The 21,329-nt window shown below is 60.2% G+C and overlaps 1 protein-coding gene across 3 annotated transcripts; it reads right to left on the bottom strand.

Annotated features, from left to right (window-relative positions):
• Window positions 1-463: 463 nt before the first annotated feature.
• CDC42BPG (CDC42 binding protein kinase gamma) lies at window positions 464-21,329 on the bottom strand. 3 transcript variants are annotated; one of them, XM_032282907.1, is made up of 37 exons: window positions 21,072-21,328; window positions 18,510-18,601; window positions 18,347-18,430; window positions 16,986-17,081; window positions 16,567-16,715; window positions 15,954-16,047; window positions 15,507-15,707; window positions 15,128-15,376; window positions 14,650-14,729; window positions 13,500-13,597; window positions 13,326-13,406; window positions 13,009-13,112; window positions 12,731-12,910; window positions 12,416-12,505; window positions 12,155-12,276; window positions 12,002-12,074; window positions 11,710-11,816; window positions 11,517-11,631; window positions 11,124-11,272; window positions 10,961-11,049; window positions 10,626-10,678; window positions 10,439-10,534; window positions 10,301-10,360; window positions 9,942-10,047; window positions 9,515-9,648; window positions 9,292-9,431; window positions 9,115-9,196; window positions 8,206-8,422; window positions 6,874-6,936; window positions 6,152-6,751; window positions 4,754-4,851; window positions 4,594-4,678; window positions 4,345-4,465; window positions 4,120-4,237; window positions 3,733-3,856; window positions 3,532-3,617; window positions 464-1,618 (listed from the first exon to the last, which is right to left on the bottom strand). In XM_032282907.1, the coding sequence occupies exons 1-37, from the start codon at window positions 21,229-21,231 to the stop codon at window positions 1,562-1,564; spliced, it is 4,653 nt and encodes a 1,550-aa protein (XP_032138798.1). In that variant the 5' UTR covers window positions 21,232-21,328; the 3' UTR covers window positions 464-1,561. The 3 variants fall into 3 exon arrangements, with proteins under 3 accessions (XP_032138798.1, XP_032138797.1, XP_032138799.1); XM_032282906.1 differs by having other exon boundaries at window positions 10,439-10,537; window positions 21,072-21,327; XM_032282908.1 differs by lacking the exon at window positions 4,754-4,851 and having other exon boundaries at window positions 10,439-10,537; window positions 21,072-21,329.

The raw sequence follows: 21,329 nt of genomic DNA, 5'->3' as shown, positions 1-21,329 counted from the left end.
CCACCGTGTCTAGCTAGCTGCTGAATTCTTGGGGCCTCTGGCTGCCCTTTGAATTTGTACAAAGGGAGACAGGAGATGAGAGGGAGTGAGATGGAGGAATTTATTTCCTAGGCTGCCTTTCAGCTCAGCCACAGTCAAGTTCTACCAAAAGCTAGAGCTCCTGTCAGGTAGCATCACCACCTCTTCCAGCCTGGGTGGCCTGGGGGCCTAACAGCTCCTCTCTGCTGCCAGGGCTCTGGGGCACCACCATTCACTGGCGTGTTCCCTTAGCACTGTACATGCTTCTGTAAACTGTCCCTTCATTAGTAAAGTCTCTTCATTTACCCCATTTGAGTGTCACCTGATTCCTGAAAATGCAGAGAAGACAACCTGGTCTTTAACTGTGACACCCCCACTCTTCCCTCCATTCCTAATCCCCCATCTTCTGAACCTCAGGAGGACAGATCCAGGCAGGGAGGCTAGCAGCTTACAAAGTTGTCTTTATTGGTTTCTTGTTGTCTGACAGAGCATCAGGGTCTGTCCCTCCTGGGAATGTGGCATTTGAGGAGATAAATATTTCTTTTGCCCCCACCCTTCAGTAGGGGGAGGTTTAATAAAAATAGCAATATAATAACAATAATAATGACTGTGATCAATAATAAAATGCCCCCTAGGTTCCCCTAATACACAATTGGTTGAAGCTTCAAGAAAAAGGACCCTCCTTTCTGGGAAGGGCCAGAGTGTGCCCAGGGACCCTCCAGTGGCCCTCTCTGGGTGCCCATCTCCCACCAAGAAGCCCTTATAAATACCCTCCCCATCCCCTTCCTGTCCAGGATTCTCTTCCCTGCTGGGAGGACTGGCTGACAGTGTCAGCCCCGCCCACTGCACCCCTCTCCAGAGAAAGGACCCTTTGTTCTCCCAGCTCCCTCTCTCCACCCCTCTCCTTTTGTCTCCTTCCTCTTGTTCATCGCTCTCCTTCATCCCTCTCCCCTCCTCCTCTGCATGGCTTCTACCTCTTTCTAATTCCTCTCACCTCCTCCTCCACTTCCTTCCTCCCTTGCCTGTCTCTCACCTCCTTCACCTACATCCTTTTCCTCCTCCTCTATCCTCCCTCTGGATCAGAGCCTGTTTTTCTCACCCAGATGCTGAGCAGAGACCGAGACATGCCCCATCTCGGCCTCAGCCGGGAGCCAGACAGTCCACAGATAAGACCCCAACCTGTTCCCAGAGACCCATTGCCTCTCCATCCCTCATCCAGACTCTTAAAGCCTCCAGGTGCTTGGCACTAGAAATAAGAGCTTTGGCACAATCATCCCGATCACCAGGACAAAAGGGGCCATTCTATTCCCAATGGCTAGCAAAGGCTGGGGCTGGGAACAAAGGGGTAAGGCGGGATGAGGGGTGGGAGTCAGGACCCCCAAGTCCTGGGAACCCAGGCAAGCCTCCCAGTCATTGCCCAGCCCAGGCCCTCCCTGAGTCTGAATTTCCATGTCCCGGACCAGCCGGAGTATGGCATTCCTCAAGCTCTTCGCTCCCAAGTGTCTTTCTGCCCTGGGATTGGGGTGGATCCTAACAGAGGGCATCAAGGAGAGGTCTCCGATTCAGGGGATAGGGGTAGGCTTCGGGGCCGTTCTGAGACCTGCAGGAGAAAGAAAAGGAAGTTGGGTGGGGGGAGAAGGATCAGGGAGGACTCTTTCCTCACAGGGCCAGTGCCTCCCAGAGGCCCCCTTAGGCCCATCACCTACTGTATCACGGCCCCTGGAGGAAGCCAGATGTGAGGTGGGGTGTGGGGGTGGTACATGGGTTACTGGAAGGACCTGGAGAACTCCTACTTAACCTTGAATGGACTTTAAGTCCCTATTTTTTTGTTTTTCTGAGACAGAGTCTTGCTCTGTTGCCCAGGCTGGAGTGCAGTTGTGGCATGATCTCGGCTCACTGCAACCTCTGCCTCCCAGGTTCAGGTGAACCTGCCTCAGCCTCCCAAGTAGCTGGGATTACATGCATTCGCCATCATACCTGGCTAATCTTTGTATTATTTTTTGGAGACAGAGTCTCACTCTGTTGCCCAGGCAGGAGTGCAGTGGCATGATCTTGGCTGCAACCTCCACCTCCCAGGTTCAAGCAATTATCCTGCCTTAGCCCCCCAAGTAGCTGGGATTACAGGCATGTACCACCAGGCTCAGCTAATTTTTGTATTTTTAATAGAGACAGGGTTTCACCATGTTGGTCAGGCAGGTCTCAAACTCCTGACCTCAAGTGATCCACCCACCTCTGCCTCCCAAAGTGCTGTGATGACAGGGGTGAGCCACCACACCCGGCCTCAAAGTCCCTTTGTTCATTCACTCCATTCTTCATTCAGTCAACACACATGCTTCACTCTGGGCAGAAGAACGAAGCCTGACCCCCACCACCAAGGAGCCCACAGTCAAGGGAAGAGGACAAGCACCAGAAGAAACCCATGGCACAGCAGGAGCTGCAAGGAAGGTGTGGAGGGAGTGGGGTGGTGAAGGCGGCACCAGCCCCAGGAAGGCAATGACCACCTGACCAAGAGCCCAGGAAGGCTCCTTTGAAGATGATCCTAGTGGGTCCCCTGGAGGGCAGTCTGGTATTGTCAAAGTGAAGACAGGGAAAGGGATTCAAAACAGAGGGGACTGCAGGGGAAAGTGACCTGAAGATGTGAAAGAACATGGCAAGCCCCAGGGCTCCCAGTGGCCCGGTGTGTCGGGAGTGGGTGGATGTGTGTGCAGGAGACGTGGCTGGAGGGTGAATGTGAACCCAGCTTCTCTTAGGTTTTCCCCTGTCCTCATTCGGAATGGATTGCTCCCTCCTCTGACTCCCCAACTCTCTACCCTGGACTGGGCCTCTGTTAGGAATCCCAAGAGTGGCTGGGCGCCGTGGCTCATGCCTGTAATCCCAGCACTTTGGGAGGCTGAGGCAGGTGGATCACTTGAGGTTATAAGTTTGAGACCAGCACGGTAAAACCCCATCTCTACTTAAAATACAAAAATTAGCCAGGCGTGGTGACACACGCCTATAATCCTAGCTACTCAGGAGTCTGAGGTGGGAGAATTGCTTGAACCTGGGAGGTGGGGGTTGCAGTGACCGAAACTGTGCCACTGCACTCCAGCCTGGGTGACACAGTGAGACTCCGTCTAAAAAAAAAAAAAAAATCGCAAGAGCTCTCCTTCTATGGCACCCTTCACCATGCCAGGCACTGTGCTGAGCCCTTGGCAGGTATCATCAGCTCATGCAGGCCTCCCAGAAACCATGTCATTTCACAGATGAGACAAGATGAGGGAGGTTGGGCACTTTGCCCAGGGCCACACAGCTGGAACAGTCAGAGCCAAGATTCCCACCGAGGCCGGCCTGCCTCCATGCCCCTGTTGGTGCCCACTGGTGGGGTGAGACAGGTAAGAATCTGCATCTTGTAGAATCGAGGGCAGTCATGGGCTCAGCTTGTTCTCTAGCCTGGGTCCCTGTGCAGGGCCTAGCACAGAGCTGAACTGTCTGACGTTAGAATGGGGGACGGACAAGCCTCCTGGACGGGCTCACCTGCATTAGGGAGGCTGCAGGGCTCAGCGATCCCTGGGGGCAGGACACAGACTCGCTGGACAGGGATGTCCAAGCTTTCCTCTTCACTGCTCCAGCAGCAGACAAGGGGACAAAAATACCAAGATCAGATTTGATGGATCCAAAGTGGGTGGAAACTTGGGGTGAGGGGTGGCAGACTGGAGGCTGAGGGGCTGCTCTTACTGGGGTCTGCGTCTCCAGCGAGGCCTTCGCTGCCCGTGGAGGCTGGGCGCCGCAATGCCTCGGAGAAGCTGTGGGGTCGTTGTGGGCCGGAGCTGCGGGCGCCTCGGCCCTTCTCTTCCGGAGCCTGTTGGGTGACAGTGTGGAGCTGGGACCAGGAGGCACAAGGAGGCCAGGAGGCCCAAGGCACAACAGACCACGACAAATGAACACCACTAGGCACGCAGCCTGGATGTGCTGAAGTCCCAAATAGCAGAAGGGTGAGTCCCAGGCCTCAGGGGCCCAGCCCAGATAATTATGGAGGCCTGTGATTGGCTAGAGCTCACCACAGAGGCCGGTAATTGGCTCAGCCTCACCAGAGTGGCTTGTGATTGGCTCCGGAGGACTCACCCGGGGTGTGTCCCTGGCGCCCGGCCGCCCGTTGGCAGGGCCCACGTGTACCAGGTGGTTGAAGTTGGTGGGCGGCGAGATGAGCTTGGAGCGCACAAAGGGGTCCTTCAGCATCTCCCTACGGGCGGAGAGGGTGTATGCAGCGGGCGGCGAAGCTCTGCCCTCACTCGAGCAGGACAGCCCTTCTCCCCGCCTAGTCGCAGCCCCCGCATCGCGCACGCGCACCTGCGCTGCTGCTTCTGCTGCTCTTCTGACACGCGGAAGAAGAAGCGGCGCTTGCTCTTGGTGCGGAACAGCTGGCGCCGGCTGTTGTCGGTGAGGTCTGGGATGTCGAACTCGTCCTTCTCTGTGGGAGAAGCAGAGAGCTGGGCTGTGCTCACACGTCTCTGGGGCCCAGTCAGCTGGCATTCAGGGCCACACAACCACATGTGTGCACCAGTGAACGTACACACGTGTACACGCGCACTCCCTCACCTGCCAGCTGGTTCCTGAGGTAGGTCAGGCGGACCTTCTCGGTGCCGTAGAGGAACAGGGAGCCCTCTGGATTGAGGGGCCGCACCTGGGGCAGCAGGCACAGAGGTCAGGCCACGCTGCCATCCCCCGGCGCTGCCCCCGGGCTCTGGTGGACCCTCACCTTCTTGAGCGGCACCGTCTGCACCCATTCTGCCCTCCTCACGTCAAACACATCGATGGAGTTCTCGCTGAACACTGTCAGGTAGGGGGCTGCGTACCCTGCGGGCACGCCAGGCACCACTGAGCTCTTTCCCCCTCTATTCCACAGGGAACACCTTGTCTCCTGCCACAGCACAGTGATTGCCATGCCCCAGCTAAGGTCCTTCCTCTGAAGACTCTCTGTCGCCTGTTCAATTCAGATACTCCTGGACCACTCACCACATGCCTGGCTAGGTGCTAAACGACCATGCTGTTCCTCCCTTAATTCCCTCACAACTCTGAGCAGGTACTATGGTTATAACCCCTAATTTCCAGATGAGGGAATGGAACCCCTGGAACCATGTAATGGTCAAGGTCACCCAGCTGGGATTTGGCCCTGGGCAGCTGGGGTGGTATGTAGCACCCAACCTGCAGGCCCCACCCCAAAGAGCCATTGCTCACAAAGGATGCTCTGCCCCTCTCTTCAGCCCTCACTCTCATCATGCTAGTTACCTGTGCATGCACCAGACTGCCCCACCGCCCCCATTCATTCATTCACTCTTCCATTCATTCCTCCAAACCCATTGCCCCTGGAGCGTCCCAGCTTGGGCTGGGTGCTTGATATGGATGAGGAAATCGGCCCCAGTCCATTCTGTGGGACCCCAGTGCACCAAGCCAGTCATTAAATGGCACAGGTCTGGATGGAGAGGTAAGGGGCAAAGAGAAGGAAAAAGCCGATGACGGGGAGGCGGGGTGGGGAGCATGAAGGCAGTGGTGACCACAGCAACTGCAGCGGTCATCTTTGGCATGCCTGTCAGCTCCAGGCCTTCAGCTGACACTGGGGCTGGACCTAGTTAAGAGTTTGCTGGGTGCAGGCTGGGGCCAGTGGCTCACACCTGTAATCCAGCATTTTGGGAGGCCGAGGCAGGAGGATTGCCTGAGTCCAGGAGTTTGGGACCAGCCTGGGCAATATGGCAAAACCCTGTTGCTACAAAAAATACAAAAATTAGCCAGCCATGGTGGTACACACCTGTGGCCCCAGCTGCTTGGGAGGGTGAGGTGAGAGGATCTCTTGAGCCCAGGAGATGGAGGTGGCAATGAGTCGAGATTGTGCCACTACTCCAGCCTGACACAGGGAGACCCTGTCTCAAAAGAAAAAAAAAATGTTTGCTGGGTACCCGGGAGAGGAGCATGAGTTCAGCCATGGGAAAGGAAGGTCCCCTGCAAGCCACAGAGGGTGGGACAGGGTGTTGCTGGGCTGGAGGATGAAAAAGGGCACCAAAGGCCTCCAATGCCAGGCTCAAGAGTTGAGGTGGGACCCTGTCTTCACCCACACACTGAAGGTGTCTGGCCCCCCTGCCAAGCTCTCCACAGGCCTTACCCCAGCCCGTGGGTGCTGCTGGCCACAGCAGCTCGTGGCCACGAGACTTGCGGCCTGCGCTATCCACGTAGATGCCGGCAGTGGTGAAGAGCAGCAGGAACTCACTGAGGCTGAGCTCCACAGCCCCCAGTGCCTCACCCAGGCCCCCGCGGGACAGTGGCAGCTCCTCAGGCACCAAACCGGCCCCCAGCACCAATGGCGCAGCCTCATTGAGCAGTGGGTAGAGGGCAAAGCCACCGGTGGTGCCCACACATAGCCGGTCACCCAGCAGCCCCAGGCTCTGCACAGGGGCAGGTGCCTGCAGCTCACGGATGCGGCGCTGCCAGGGCCCAGGGCCTGGGCCCAGCTGGTAGCAGAGCACCTGGCGCTTGACGGCTACACAGAGCACTGGCGTGCGGGCCTGTAGGATGCTCCCAGCTGCTAGCACCTGGCAACCTCGAGACTCGGGGATCTTGGCACCTGCTACCTCTACGTTCTCCAGCTCCGCCAGGGCAAAGAGACGCACGTTGGGGCCACGGCCACACAGCACGACCAGCAGGCCAGCGCTGGGGCTCAAGGCCAGCTGCTGTACGCGCCGGCACTCTCCCACCTGGAAGATGTCTGCAGGGTTAGCGAGGGGAGAGTGTCACTGCAGGTGGTTGAAGAGTGACCCATCCCCATCCTCCTGTGCCCATTGGGGCTGCCTCTGCCCATGCCCACCCTGGCCCAGCTTTGACGGGTACCGTTGCTGTGCAGATGGATGACAAAGAGCCCCTCATCAGTGCCAAGAGCGAGTCGATCCTGGTCTGGTAGAGGGAGGGAGAGGGTCAGGGGTCAGAAGGCCCGCTCAATGACAGGGAGACTGGGCAGTCTACCTGCCTTGCTGTGCCTTAGTTTCTCTTGAGGAAATGGGGGTGGTGATCATCCCACTGTCCCTGCCTCACTGACCCTTCTCTCCCAGAATTGGACAGGCTTTTCTGGAGGGGTTGGGGTGAGGCCCATCACCTTGAGCAGTAGAATTTCAGGTAAGTCACATCACCTCTCAGAACCTTGGTTTCCCCTTATGTAAACTGGGATGATGGTACCTTTCTCACAGAGCAGCTCTTAGGAAGCGAGGAAGCGATGCTCTGGGGGCTCAGCAGAGCCCCTTGCTCAATAAATCCCCTCTCCTCTGGCTCCCGACTGCTCCAGGGACCCACACAGCCTCTCCTGTGGCTCCCACCCTGAGAGCATGGGCTGGCTCAGGGCCTCAGCTGCTCAGGGAGGCCAAGGAGCTCTGCTTCATGCCTTTCCCAGCCTCAGTTACAGACGAGCCCTGCTGAGCCCCAGGTTCAAGGCTGAGCACAAGTGAAGCTCACGGCAGCTCCACCCAGGAGATGTTATGAGGCTCTGAGTGGTTCCACAATGGCCCCCCAGACCCCCAGCTTGCAGGGAGACAGCCAGGACTGAACCCTCGTTTGTCTCTTTCTAAAGTCTTTGTTCCAGCTGGGCGTGGTGGCTCATACCTGTAATCTCAGCCACTTTGAGAGGCCGAGGTAGACAGATCACCTGAGGTCAGGAGTTTACAACCAGCCTGCCCAACATGGTGAAACCCCGTCTATGCGCTCCAGCCTCCTGTGTGCACAGCTTTAACAAAGTAGCCAGGCGAGGTAGTGCATGCCTGTAATCCCAGCTACTCTGGAGGCTGAGACAGGAGAATCACTTGAATCCGGGGAGGTGGAGTTTGCAGTGAGCTGAGATTGCACCACTGCAGTCCAGCCTGGGTGACAGAGCAAGACTCTTGTCTCAAAAAAAAAAAAAAGCCTTTGTTCCTTTCACTCACTTGATTCTTTTGGAAAAAGCAGAAACTGAGGCACAGCAAAACAGAGTGGGAATAAGCCAGGCCCCCTACCTGGTGGCCCAGGGCTTTTCACACAGCCGTGCACACAGGAGTCTGGAGCGCATACATGGTGCAAGCCAGTCTGTCTCGTGGCTGCAGGGAATGGGCAGTGACAGGGCCCGGCCCTTGGGACTAATCCTAGACAGCAGCACTCCTGCAGGCATGGACTGCCCCCTCCAGCCGCCCCCCAGCTCACCAAGGATGGCAGCGCAGAGTGTGTGGGGCAGCAGCGGCAGCCCGTTGTCGTAGGCCTCCTTGAGTGTATACACAGGCCGCGGTCTCGGGCGCGCATCCAGCAGCAGCCGCTGCAGCTCACCCAGCACCTGCAGCCAGCGCTCCCGCTCCCCCTCGCTCTCCGCCAGCAGCAGCACAGTGCACGTGGTGGGCGGCACTGCCAGCTGCGAGGTCGTCACCTGTGGGCAGGGACCCAGGCTGGAGGGCTATGGGCCATCTGTCCTTCCTCCCTTCCTGCCTCCAGCAGCTGCTGTGCCCAGGGTGCCTCACATACACTCAGCAGCAGGGAATAGGCCAGAAAGGCATACAGACAACTCCAGAACCCTGAGACCAGCGCCCTAATGGGGTGAGGATGAGCCTGGTGGGAATGTAGACGAGGCTCCCAAACCCAGGCCAGGAGATGAAGGCTGACTTCCCAGGGGACTAGACATTTCTGCTGGAGCCTGAGGGATGAGCCACTGACCAGAAGTAGTCAAGGTAAGTGAGGTGTGTGCACCAGCATGGGGCCGGCAATTACATGCAAAGAGACAGACATGAAGGACAGAGAACGTGGTGCCCACAGACACAGGGAGCCCTCGGAACTGGAGAAAGCAAGGTGTGGCCAGAGCAGAGAGCAGTGCCAGGGAGAGGGCTGGGGAGGCCTGCGGGGTTGGATCCTCGGGGCCTCAAGGGCTGGGGCAGGAGAACTCCTCGGACGATGGGAAGCCACAGCAGATCCTAAATGAGGCGGGACCCAGCTAGGTGCTCATATGGAAAGCGTGTTATAGTTGTGGCTGGCCTAGGAGGGCGTGTGGAGTGGGGAACAGGGTCCAGAGCGGGGACGGCATGGGGACGTGGATGGTGGCTGGTCCATCTCACCCCAGGCACTCACCCTAAAGATGCGTGGCAGGTCCCTGGATTGGGCATGGATGACATCAGAGGCCAGGACGGGAGTGGCCGAGAAGTGGGGGTCCCTGGGAGGTTCACAGAACAGGTCAGAGGTCTCCCTGTCCCTGGCCGCCCCCTTCCACCACTAGTCCCTTGCCCCATGTCACTGCCCGGCACCCACCTCAGATCCAGGGCCTGCAGGAGGGCCCCACTGGTCGGGCTGAGCCTTGAGTCAGGGGCGTCAAACAGCAGCAGGCGTGAGTCACTCAGGGCAGCAAACACCCGCTGCCAGCCCCGCCGGACGCCCGAGGGCCGCGGCACCTGGTAGAAAGGCAAGCATGGGAGGACTGCAGAGGCCCTCAGCACCTCTGCATCCGCCTTCCCCTCCCTCGGCCCCCGCTCACCGACAGGAAGCCCTCATAGGCAGTCCCTGTGCCCGTTTCGGGGTGCACTCCCAGGGCTGTGCGGAGGAGGTCAGGGGGCACGGGGCAAGGCGGGGCCTGTGGGGCACAGGTTGCATGACAGAAGTAGCCGCAGGCTGTGGGGAAGGTGGAGAAGGCAGATGAGGTGAGGTTAGGAAAGGGCAGCCCCAAAACAAGACTGCTTTGGGAGCATGTCCAAAGCCAGCTTCCCTGAGGCCACGGTGGCACCCGAACTGTCCCCAATTCCTCATTAAGTGAGAAAAGGAACAAAGCTGAACAGTAGGAAATTTGACCAGCAGGTGCCCGTGACCCTGGGATAGGAGAAACATCCTGGGTGTGCCAGGGTCACACACCTGGGGCAGTGGCTGGAGCGTAGGGGGTGGGTGTGTGGTGGGGTGGGGACTCTCACCATCACAGCCCAGGCCCTGGCGGCCCAGGCCCAGCATCAGAGAGGTGCAGTGGAGACACTTGGTGGGGGATGGGAAGCTCCGGGAGCGCAGCGTGTGTGAGCCGGGCTGGGGAAGGGGATAGCCATTACCCAAGGCCTCCTAGGGCCCCGGTCCCCATCCCTGAGGGATCAGGTGAGATGAGGGGCTAAGCCAGGTGGTATTGACCACTGAGCCCTGGCCAGTCTATGGCACCAGGCAAGCTCGTTGCCACCACCTCTGCCCCAATTGTGCCCACTGGTCACAATGCGCATGGAGGTGCCCATTCAGCCTGGCAGAACTGCTTGGTGGCCCCATCCCACTTGCCCCTCTGGGCACTGACCTTAGCAGGAAGACCTTCTGTAGGGGCCGTGTTGGCAGCAGGGGCTCTGAGGAACACAGGCTGCAGGAGGGCGGAGGAGCAGGTGAGATGGGCAGTGGCAGCGCCCAGCCCCCCTACTACGGACCCACCTGTCCTCACCCCCATGCGCAGGCTTCGTCGGCCCTCCGGCCTCAGCTCTGGCTCCCCTCCATGCCTTGGGGCCTCTCCTGAGATGCCAGGGTCCTTGGGAGAATCCTTCTGGGGAAAGGAGAAAGAGAAGCAAAGTCAAGGCCTCTGTGCCTCTCCCAGGACCCCAACCCGACCAGCCCCTTGGCCTGGTCCTTACCTCTGAGTTCCGGAAGGACAGGAAGGGAATCAGGGAGTTTGAGGGCTTGGTGTCTGCAAAGAGAGTGTGGGTCACTGGGTTGAGGTCCCCCGCCTGAGGAACCAGGGGCCAGGAGGGGCCTCAGTTCGCACCTTGGTAAAATGGGAAATGACCATGGGCAGCGGGCAGGGCTGGGCACAGCAGGCACTCGGGAAGTGCTGGTCACAGATGGTGGAGTAAGTGGCAGAGTCCAGGAACAGACTCCTGCCTCCACCACCCTGCCAGGCCATGATGGAGCCCCCTTGACAAGCGGGAGGGGTGCCTGGCTCTGGGGCAAGCAGTCAGTGGCCACTCACCCCCTGGCCCTCGGGCCCGCAGTTCCTCCCGCAGCATGGCCAGCTCCTGCTGCAGGGCCTGGCTCTGCTTCTCAGCCTCCTGCAGACGGCTGGGGAGAACGGCAAGGGCTCAACACCGGCCTCTGCTCAGGCCCCAGCCTCCTAAGCCTGCCCCTAGCCTCACCGCTCAGCTTGCAGCTGGGCCTCCTGCACCTGCGTCAGCCGCTCCTGCAGGCCCTGCTTGGCGCGGATCTCGGCCTCCAGCGCCGACTGCAGCTCCAGCCTGGCCGAGGCCTCCATCTTCTGCAGTCGCCGCGCCTTCCACTGGTGGTCCTGGTGGCCATTGGGCACCCGTATAAGATGCCTTCTAGGCCTGGCTGCTTCAGGGATGCCATCCTACCAGAGCATGCCGCTACCCATGCCACCTGGCCATGCTCAAAGCTCCAGCTTGGCCACTGACCCACTGTGAGCTCACCGTCCCCATCTCCAGTAATGACCTTCAGCAGCAGGGACGCTGAGCTCATGGAAGGTCAGTGACTTGCCTGAGCTAGCCCCCAAGGGGGTCTCTGGGGCTTACCAGTGGCCGGGCAGGGAGCGTCTGGGTGCCCACGTTCCTCAAGGATTCCAGCTCCTCCGCCATCTTGGTGGCCAGGGCCTGCAGGTAGCCTCTGGAGACCTTCTCATCGTTCACCCTGATTTGGAAGAGGCTCAGGGTCATGGGCTGGGCCCTCAGACTCACCTGCATCCCCCTACCCACCCCTGGCACCCACCAGCTGAGGATGTCAGCGAGCTGGGCCTCCCAGTTGCTCTCCGTCTCCCGCCGCTCGCCCTCCAGCCGCTGCTTGCTCTCCTGCTCCTGGGCCAGCTCTGCTTCTAGCTGGGGCCAGCCAGAAGGCAAGGTCAGCCCCAGGCCCCAGCCATCCTGGCACTGCCATCTCCCTCCAGGTACCCCTAGAACCCTAGCCCTGTCCACATCCACTCCGCTCGCTGGCTAGTTTGCCCACCTGCCCAGTGGCTCCCACTGCCTTGTCTGTCTGTCGTGCCCTCCGTCCCCCTGCTCACCCGCTCCTGCTCCTGGCTTAGCCTCCGGTTCTCCTCCTGCAGTTGGCACAGAGCCTCCTCCTTACCACTCGGCCTGAGGAGGAGAAGGCCAAGGCTGTGACTCGCCACCCAGGCCGGGCCCGGCCTCTCCCTGCCATGCGCTGCCTGGCTCACCCGTGGCTGTGGGCCTGCTCCAGCTGCTCTCGCAGGGCGGCCACCTCCTTCCTCAGTTGGGCCTCCTGAGGCCCACCCTCCGGGGGTCCCATCCCGTTGGTCTCAGAGGCTGTGTGGACGGTCTTGGGGACATGGAGAAGGTCAGGGCAGAGATCCCAGATGCCATGGCCCACCCACCCGGGGCACAGGCCTGGCCCTGAGGCCGAGTGGGGTCAGGCTGGTGGGGAAGTGCCTCTTGCCAAGGGGGTAGGACTTGGGTACCTTGACCTGGGAAGACTCCTCAAGGTGCTGCTCCCGCTGTCCCTGAAGCTGCATAACCTGCTGGCTCAGGGAGGACACTTGGGCCTCCAGCTGTGAGGAGTGCAGAGGCAGGTCAGTGCCAACTCTGCTCTCAGCAGCCCTTCTGCCCACCTTACCATGGACTGCAGGCTCTGCCAGCCACAGTGGACATGAGAAGGCATGGACTCCCAGACTGCCCCATCCCAGGCGCCATCACCCGGCCCAGCCTCTGCCAGCCACACTAGGGGCCACTGGGGCAGGACCCAGCTGCTGTCCCTACCCACCCTGGTCACCTACCTCCCTCTGGGCAGCCCGGGCCTCCTCCAGCTGGGAGCTCAGGGCCTGGCTCTGGCTAGCTGTGGCCGCCTCTCTCTCTTGGGCCTCTTGCAGCCTCTGAAGCAGCTCCTCCTGCTGCCCCTGGGCCCTGCGGAGCTCCTGCCCCTGAGCCTGCAGCCCTGCCCGACCCTCGGCCAGCTCCTGAGGAGGCAGGGAGGGGTGCGGAGGACGAGGCCCAGGGTCAGGCATGGACCATCCACAGAGCCCAGGGCCAGTCACCCGCCTCACCCAGCCCTCACCTGGTGCAGCCGGTCAAGCTCCTGCTGTAGGTCACTGGCCTGGCCTGGGCTGCCAGCCGGGGGCCCATCCATCTGAGACAAGGGAGCCTTATCCCTCAGCATCTCTGCCGGGAAGAGTCACTGAGACCTCGAGTACTGACGGCCCCAGCCTCTCACAGAAGCTTCCCCACAGCCCAGGAGCAAGTCTCTGGCCCGTCTTCCACATGCAGGCTGAGAAAGCATAAGATGCTCCCCAGGACCATACAGTGTATCCAGAGCAGGGGCAGAACCCAAGCCTGGGTGGGACTCAGCCCCAGTGGGGTGGGCAGAGGGAATACCTGACAGCCTCTCCCGTAGAGTCTGCACTTCCTTCCGGAGCTGCTCCAGCTCCCGACGGTCTGCAGGAGCATGCGGGGCCTCTGGAGGGGTGGTGGTACCCACAGGTGAGTACACTCCCGCAGCAGCAGCCTCCAGGGCCAGCACACCCAGCCCTGGCCCACTGCTCCCTGTACCTTGGCGCCTCCTGCTCAGCTCCACCTTCTCCTGCTCCAGACAGCGGAGCTTCCGCTCCATGGCAGCCCAGGCCTCAGAGCTGCTCTCAGGGCTGTGACTGCAGGGGGACATGGGGCCACACGTGTTGGCAGAAACCTAACGCCAGAGTCTCCTCCATCCCCCTACATCTAATCACTCATTCACCGCAAAACAGCCAGAACAGACCCTTTCTCGGAAGACCCCAGGCTGGTGCCATGGGTGGCAGCCCAGGGCAGCAGCTCCAGGGCACAGGCTCGAGGGTCCCCAGGTCCAGGTTTAAGCCCTTGTCCTGGCCCCTACAAGCTGTGTCACCTTGAACCTAACATGTTTTAGCCTCATTTTCCCCATGGGAAGATGGTGGTGACAAGGCCTCTCCCAAGGGCTATCCAGGGCAGGATGTGGTGATGCCGGCTCAGCTGGCTCCGAGGAGTGGGGGGTTGGACCCATTTCCTTCCACTTCAGAGCACACAGAACCAGGACCTCAGGCTGGCCCCTTGAATGGGAGTAGGTGGAGATCATCCCACTCATTTGTTTTTTGAGACAGAGTCTCGCTCTGTCGCCCAAGCTAGAGTGCAGTGGCGCAATCTCACCTCACTGCAACCTCTGCCTCCTGGGTTCAAGCGGTTCTCCTGCCTTAGCCTCCCGAGTAGCTGGGACCACAGGCGTGTGCTACCACACCTGGCTAATTTTTGTATTTTTAGTAGAGACGGGGTTTGACCATGTTGGCCAAGCTGCCCCTGACCTCAGGTGATCCACCTGCCTCAGCCTCCCAAAGTGCTGGGATTACAGGTGTGAGCCATTGTGTCCTGCCCATCCCACCCATTTTACAGAGCCACAAAGTGAGGCCCAGGAGCAGTAGGGGCCTTTCAAACCCTAGGCCTCAGGCTCCAGGTACAGTACATCCTTGGCCTTCGTGGAAGGCACCGTGAGAGCCATGTGCTGGTATGGGGCCCAGCAGGACCTGGGTGTGGCTTCACCGGGACCCTGAGGATGAGGGCTAGACCACCTAGCATGGGCAGGCACTGGGGAGCCCTTCTGGCCTCCTTCCCAGGGCCCCAGTGGGCTATGCTCCCAATGCGCTCCAGCCAGGTAACCCGAGCCTCCCACCAGGTGTGTGAGGACTAGCCCCACCTGCCCGAGGTGTAGGTGAAGCCCACAAATGGCAAGTGGTGGCCGGAGAAGGCCCCGTGGGAGGGCGGCGGCAGGGTCCCCTGCAGAGGGAGAGGGAAGGAGAGAGTCAGAGTCCACAGGCCAAGGCCAAGGCCCAAGGCCCAGGAGCCCCCTGGGACCAGGCGCACTGACCTCCTCCTGCTCACAGCCCAACCCAAACAGACCCCCAGTGCCCACAAGTCTCCTAGGGGCTGCTGGGAGTTTTCTTCCTTATATGGATTCTAGTTAATAGGATGATGCCTTCGGTCAGAGGGCCTTCCCTTGATGCAACTCAACTCAGTGCAGGGGAGCATGGGGAGGCTGGTGGGACCCGTAACTCATGAGCCCCGGAGTCTGAAGGCCTCACCCCCAGCCCACCCCAGGGGACTTCAGAGGAAGGGTCCCCCCAGCTAACAAGGAATAGGGCAGCTCCCCTCCTGCAGCAGCCTTTGCCACTCACTGGATGGTTGAGGGTGTCGTCATCCACGTCAAAGTTGGAGGTATCCATAGGCCCCCGCAGCTCAGGGATGTAGGGGGCTGTGCTGCTCACCAGCCGCTCCCAGTCCACGCCTTCGAAGAAAGGATGGTTCCGGAAGTCATCCAGCCCGCCGCGGCCCAGCCGCTCTTCCTGGCGGCACAGCAGCTGGCGAATAAGGTCTTGGGCACTGGCTGGCACGTCAGGCACATCCAAGGGAAACTGCAAGTGGTCCTGGGGGTTGGGGGAGGGGGCAGGCTGGGTCAAGTGTCTAGGAATCCAGCCTCGCCTACAGGGATTTCCAACCACACAGACTTGGGAGTCCCACTGCCCTCCCTGGAAGCCTACAGCCTGGTGTCCAGACCTCGTGGTTCATGATCTTGCCATAGGTTTCCACCAGGGATTCGGCATAGAAGGGCGTCACCCCGAAGAGCAGCTCGTAGGCGCAGACTCCCAGCGACCACCAGTCACACTGTGGGCCATAGTGGCCCTTGCCCTCCTCCATGGCCTGCAGGATCTCAGGGGAGATATAGTCTGGCGTCCCCACTGCCACAGATGAATCCACCTGTGGGTGGTGATAGTGGTAAAGCCACGAGGACAGCTTCGGGCTTGGCTGGGGCTGCTGGCCCCTCACGATGGCCCTGGCACCCCTATTCCACCAGGTTGGCCTGCTGCTGCCCACCCAGGGCCTGGGCCTCCCCACCTTCCCTGGGGAGCCTGATGTCGCTGCGCTAGGCCTGGGGCCTCCCATTCTCCTGAGAGTTCAGCCTGCCTGGTATCCCATGCTCCCACTCTGAGGCACGGTCCTTACCATGCCGTTGGTGTTGAGGCGCAGGCAGGAGCCGAAGTCAGCCAGGCGAATGTGCCCGTTCACATCTAGCAGGACATTGTCTGGCTTGACATCCCTGGGGGGTGGCAGGCAGGGAGAGTGAGGGGCTTGACCTGTGTGTCAGTGGCCATTGAGGCACACACCCAGGTGCACCTGCATGTTGTGTGCCAGCACCAGCCCACACTTACATTCCTGTGTGCACACGTGAGCAACGTGTGTGTGGGTATGTGGTCCCACAGGCCAGAAGGAGGAAGATGGCTAGATTGGAGAAGGGATGTGTGGGGAAACCCCTGGAGGTGGCTGGGTATGCTGCGGGGGATGCAGGAGTGACTTCCCCAGTGCTGACCATGGCTTGACCACCCGTGAGCTGAGTCACCTTGAGCCAGATGTTGACCTGTACTAAGCTCTGACTCCCTCAACTGTAGGCTGGGGACAGTAGCAGCCCCTGCCACAGAGGGCTCTTTGGAAGATTCCAAGGAAGCATGTGGATGAGGCACCCAGCAAAGCATTTGGCACGTGGTGAGTGCTCAGCCAGCATCAGCTGTCCCCAGCGCAGTTGGCAGGGGCTGAGCAGGGCAGCGGGGTTGGGGCCCACCTGTGGACATAGCCCAGCTGGTGCAGCGAGTGGATAGCTAGCACCATCTCGGCCAGGTAGAACTGGGCCAGCTCGGGTGGCAGACGGTCCTCAAAGCGGCTCAGCAGTGTCAGGAGGTCCCCACCGGCATAGTAGTCCATCACAAGGTACTGCGGGTGGGGGACAAGAGTCAGACCTGGGGGAAGGGTGCACCGGCCACCTTGCCGTGGTCCCACAGGGCTGTGGGAAGGCAGGGCTGCGTCTCCCAGCAGCTCTGGGCTGGCCAGTTCCCAACCAGGGTTCAGGCAGGAGGCGCCAAGCCCAGGAGCTGGTGGGAAGTGGGAGTCTCTTGGTTCCAGGAATGGTCTCTCTTTGGGCCCAGTGCCCCTGGCTCCAGCCCCAAGTAGCTGTCCCCCTCCAGGCCCACCAAGTATCCTCACCAGATACTCCTCGTCTTGGAAGGCATAGTGCAGAGTGGTCACCCAATGGCTGTCCCCCTTTACGAGCACATCCCGTTCCTCCCGGAAACAGGCCGTCTGCAGCAGGTGTGTGGAAGTAAGAGGTAGGCTGGGATCAGAGACCAGGAGACGCCCTTGCCAGCTCAGGGGATGGAGAAAGACTCTGTGAGTCTGGGAGCTCAGATCGAGGTCATAGCTCTGCTGTCCCCTGGCTGGCTATGACAGCCCAAGCACATGCTGTATGGCTGAGCCTCAGCATGACCATGTGGGAAACGAGAATGACTCCGGTTACTTTCAAAAGGGTTTATTAGGCCTGTAATCCCAGCAATTTGGGAGGCCGAGGTTGGCAGATCACTTGAGATCAGGAGTTGGGGACCAACCTGGCCAACAGGGTGAAACCCCGTCTTTACTAAAAATCCAAAAAAATTAGCTGGGCATCATGGCACACGCCTGTAATCCCAGCTACTAGGGAGGCTGAGGCATGAGAATCCCATGAACCTGGGAGGTGGAGGCTGCAGTGGGCGGAGATTGCACCACTGTACTCCAGCCTAAGCAACAGAGTGAGACCCTGTCTAAAAAAAAGGGTTTATTGTAGGCTGGGAGTGGTGGTTCACACCTGTAATTCCAGCACTTTGGGAGGCCGAGGCAGAATGATCACCTGAGGTCAGGAGTTCGAGACCAGCCTGTCCAATATGGCAAAACCTCATCTTTACTAAAAATACAAAAATTAGCTGGGTGTGGTGACAGATGCCTGTAATCCCAGCTACTCAGGAGGCTGAGGCAGGAGAATCACTGGAACTGGGAGGCAGAGGTTGCAGTGAGCCGAGATAGCACCACTGCACTCCAGCCTAGTTGACAAAGCAAAACTCCACCTCAAAAAAAAAAAAAAAATTGGCTGGACACGGTGGCTCATGCTTGTAATCCCAGCATTTTGGAAGGCTGAGGCAGGTGAATCACAAGATCAGGAGTTCAAGACCAGCCTGGCCAACTTAATGAAACCCCACATCTATTATAAATACAAAAATTAGCTGGGTGTGGTGGTACATCCCTGTAATCCCAGCTACTCGGGGGACTGAAGCAGGAGAATTGTTTGAACCCAGGAGGCAGATGTTGTAGTGAGCTGAGATGACACCATTGCACTCCAGCCTGGGCGGCAGAGTGAGACTCCCTCTCAAAAAAAAAGGATTTATTGTAAGAAGGACAAATCAGTGGCTGCTGAGGGTGGCATCCTTTGTCTGGTCTGCAGCCTTGCTTGCCCCCCATGCCCCATAGGCCCTGGCTGCAAACACCTCCCCTACACCCATTTGTAGGGTGCCCAAGGGTCCCCCCGACCCCACACTGACCTCAGCCCTCTTCAGCATCTCCCACTTGTGCAGCATTTTCATGGCAAAAACCTGCCCATTGTCCCTCTGCCTCACCACAGCAACCTACAGGCACAGGGAGGAGTGGGGTGAGCCCAGCCTGGTGTGAACACCTCCTCCCCACCTGCCCCGCCCCTCTGCTCACCTCCCCAAAGGCTCCTCGGCCGATCACCTTCAAGATCTCAAAGTCATCTCTCTGCAGACGCAGTTCTTTCACCTTTGCTACGAAGGGGCTGGCTGAGGGGACACAGGGTGGGACTCAGAGTGCGTGCAGGGCGGGCCCCAGTCCCCATCACCTTGGGCAAGCGAGGAACTGTCACTCCTGTGAGCCCTGCAGGGATGACCTCTCCAGGGACAGCCTCAGGCCAAAGGGTTGGCAGAAGCCGGTCCTCCTTTGGCCATGATCAGGAACCGTGGAAGGTCAAAGGCTGGGCTCAGCTGACTGCCTGGTCCCCATACCTCCCTGGACCCCCTGTCCCAGACTAGGCAGCCTCCATCCCAGGGGCTGATGGGACCTGTAGTTCTGCCCAGCCTGGAGTCTGACTCTGCTTGGCCAGGTCACCCTGGGGACCATGGGGATACCACTCCTACCCTCAGCTCACAGTTCTTGGCCCCCTCACAGGGCCAGGCCAGGGCCTGTCTTGGGAAACTGGACAGGTGACATTCCTTATCCCCAGAGAGACTTCTCTGCCATTCAGGAGCTATGGGCCTCTGTCCGGGGACCCTGTAGGCACAGAGGTACCTGGCTGGGGGGTCAGGCCTGCAGCCCCTAGGGCAGGGAGGACAGACTCTATCTCCCCACGTGGGGCCCCTTGGTTGGAGGCATGGATGCCAGGTGCGCACAAACAGGACCAAGATGCCTTTCTGGTGCCAGCAGTGGCCCCTGAGGGCGTGAGTGCGCAGGCTGCCTCCAGGCCTGACTGGCCCTCTCCCTCTGAGTTCTGCCTCCCTGTCCAGTCGAGGCCTTTGCCTGGCCAAGAACGTCCTCTTTCCTCAAATCCCAGACACCTCCAGAAGGGGCAACTCCAGCCACTCCCAGGCCCTTCCCAGGCCTGGGGTAGCCACAGGTTTTGGGAGAGAATTGGGTCTTAGGGAGGCAGGAGTGATCAGTCAGGATGGGGGGCAGCTGTGGTCTGGCACCTTGCCTCAGTTTCCCCCTGCCAGGAGGTAAACTCCCTGCCAGCTGGGCGGGTCTGCGGGTGGGACAGAGAGCTGCTCCACAGGTTTATCAGGCAGAAGCCCGCAGCGGGGGTGGGGTGGAAACTTCATTACAGAAATTCATTGTCTCTTTCCCAGGTCTGTGTGTGGAGCTGGGGAGGAGCAGCCCCGGGCCTCCCGGGGGGAGTCGAAGCCAGTGCCACAGGGACCCACCCGAAGCGCAGGCCCACAGGCAGGAGGATCCAGGCCCCTGGACAGGCTGCCCAATCCTCTTGCCTCCCACAGGGCATGGGGGCTCTGGGTAGGGGCAGGGACAAGTTGCGGCAGGAGAGGAATGAGTCACAGCCCTTTGAGTTACCTCGGGAGATGTCAACAGACAGCCCCCATACCGGGGTCCCAGGCAGAGGTGCCAGAGGCAGTCAGGGAGGAGCACCCATGTGTGTGCAAACACACACACGTGTGTGGGTGTCATAGGGGTGACAACAGCACAGGCACAAACGCATAGCATGATGGGGTCCCAGGGAGACAGGCACAGAGGCAGGGGCCTTCCAACTGCCTCGCCCTGGATGAAAGGGTTGGGGCTAGGGGACAACTCCCTGGCACATCTGGGTGGATGCCTCTCCCCTCCACCCCCGGCCTTGTGCCTGCCCAGAGCTCAGGAGCGCCAGGAACGCTAGTTGCCCACTGGGCAAACACCTGCCTCACCCCGCCCTGGCCAGGCCCCTGTGCCTTTTCCCTATGGCCCGGCAGGGTGTGACCAGGGAACCCTCCAGCTGGCGCCAGTGCCCACAGTGGGTTCAGGGTCACCCCAGGCCAGCCACTCCCAATGACTCAGATGAGTCTACCAGGAAAGGTACAGACCCACCTCCAGCCAGGCACCCCTCCCCGAGTGTGGCCAGCAGCCTGCACAAGTCGAGGGGTAGAGGTCGGTTCCTGAGTCCAGGCTGCAGTGGTCTTGTAGGCAGGGAGCTGGGGTGGGGGGGTGTATGTTGCCGGGGGCGGGGGATGTCTGCAAGTGTGCGATACCTACAGATTTGTGTGTTTCGCAAAGCCAGTGCAGTCGGGGTGGTCTGGAGGGTTCCCTGGATCTCCCCGTGAGCTGTGTCTCAGTGCATCCGAGAGGAATGAGAGAGAGAACCCGTGTTTCAGTGGGCAACGTGCGTGAAGGTCTGTGTGTGCCCCGTGCCAGGTGTGGCCTGTGAGCAAGGAATTCTGGACAGGACTCTAGTTGGTGCAATCGGTACATGAGTCTGGGGTGGATTCCCGGGCACAAAATAGTGTGTTTGTGCCCCTGTCAGGGTCTGTGAGTGGGAAGGAGCGTGTGTGTGTGTGTGTGTGTGTGTGGTGTGTGTGTGAGAACTGAAGTGAGGGTGAGGTGTGCAGGAGTGTGAGGGCCGCGGGGGTCCGGTGGTAAACCTCAGGGCCACTGCAGGGAGTCTGCGAGGGAAGCCCGTGGGGGTGCGGGTTCCTGCGGGGGAGTCTGCGAGTACCGGGGTCTCGGCGCGAGGTCCCTGGGCCCGCCCCCGCTCCTTGCCGCCCCGCCACTCACCCCAGCTCAGGAACTGCGCCACGCTGCGCTCCCGCCGCAGGGGGCCGCTGTTGAGCTCGTGGTGCAGCGCCAGCAGCAGGTCTAGGAGGCCGTCGAGCCCCGGGCCGCCACCGGCCTCGCCCAGCGCCAGCCGCTCCAGCGCGCGCAGCCGCCGCTCCATGGCTGCGGCCGGAGCCTGGCTCCCCTGCTAGAGTCCGGCCGCCCGCATGCCAGCCCGTCGGGCCGTCCGTCCGCCAGACCGTCTGAGGCTCTGTCCGC

This window comes from Sapajus apella, unplaced genomic scaffold, assembly GCF_009761245.1.
Source record: "Sapajus apella isolate SASKATOON/1434 unplaced genomic scaffold, GSC_monkey_1.0 scaffold14, whole genome shotgun sequence".
Lineage (NCBI taxonomy): Eukaryota > Metazoa > Chordata > Mammalia > Primates > Cebidae > Sapajus > Sapajus apella.
Note: the sequence above shows the minus strand (reverse complement) of the source record. Positions and strands in the feature narration are given on the sequence as shown.

What these genes read in the sequence shown, in the direction of transcription:
- CDC42BPG (XM_032282906.1), bottom strand. Translation starts at nt 21,231, where the DNA reads ATGGAGCGGCGGCTGCGCGCGCTGGAGCGGCTGGCGCTGGGCGAGGCC. An exon ending in GCCTCAACACCAACGGCATG is followed by an intron (nt 15,708 to 15,953) that starts GTAAGGACCGTG and finishes CACCACCCACAG; the next exon opens with GTGGATTCATCTGTGGCAGT. An exon ending in GCAAGATCATGAACCACGAG is followed by an intron (nt 15,377 to 15,506) that starts GTCTGGACACCA and finishes CCCAACCCCCAG; the next exon opens with GACCACTTGCAGTTTCCCTT.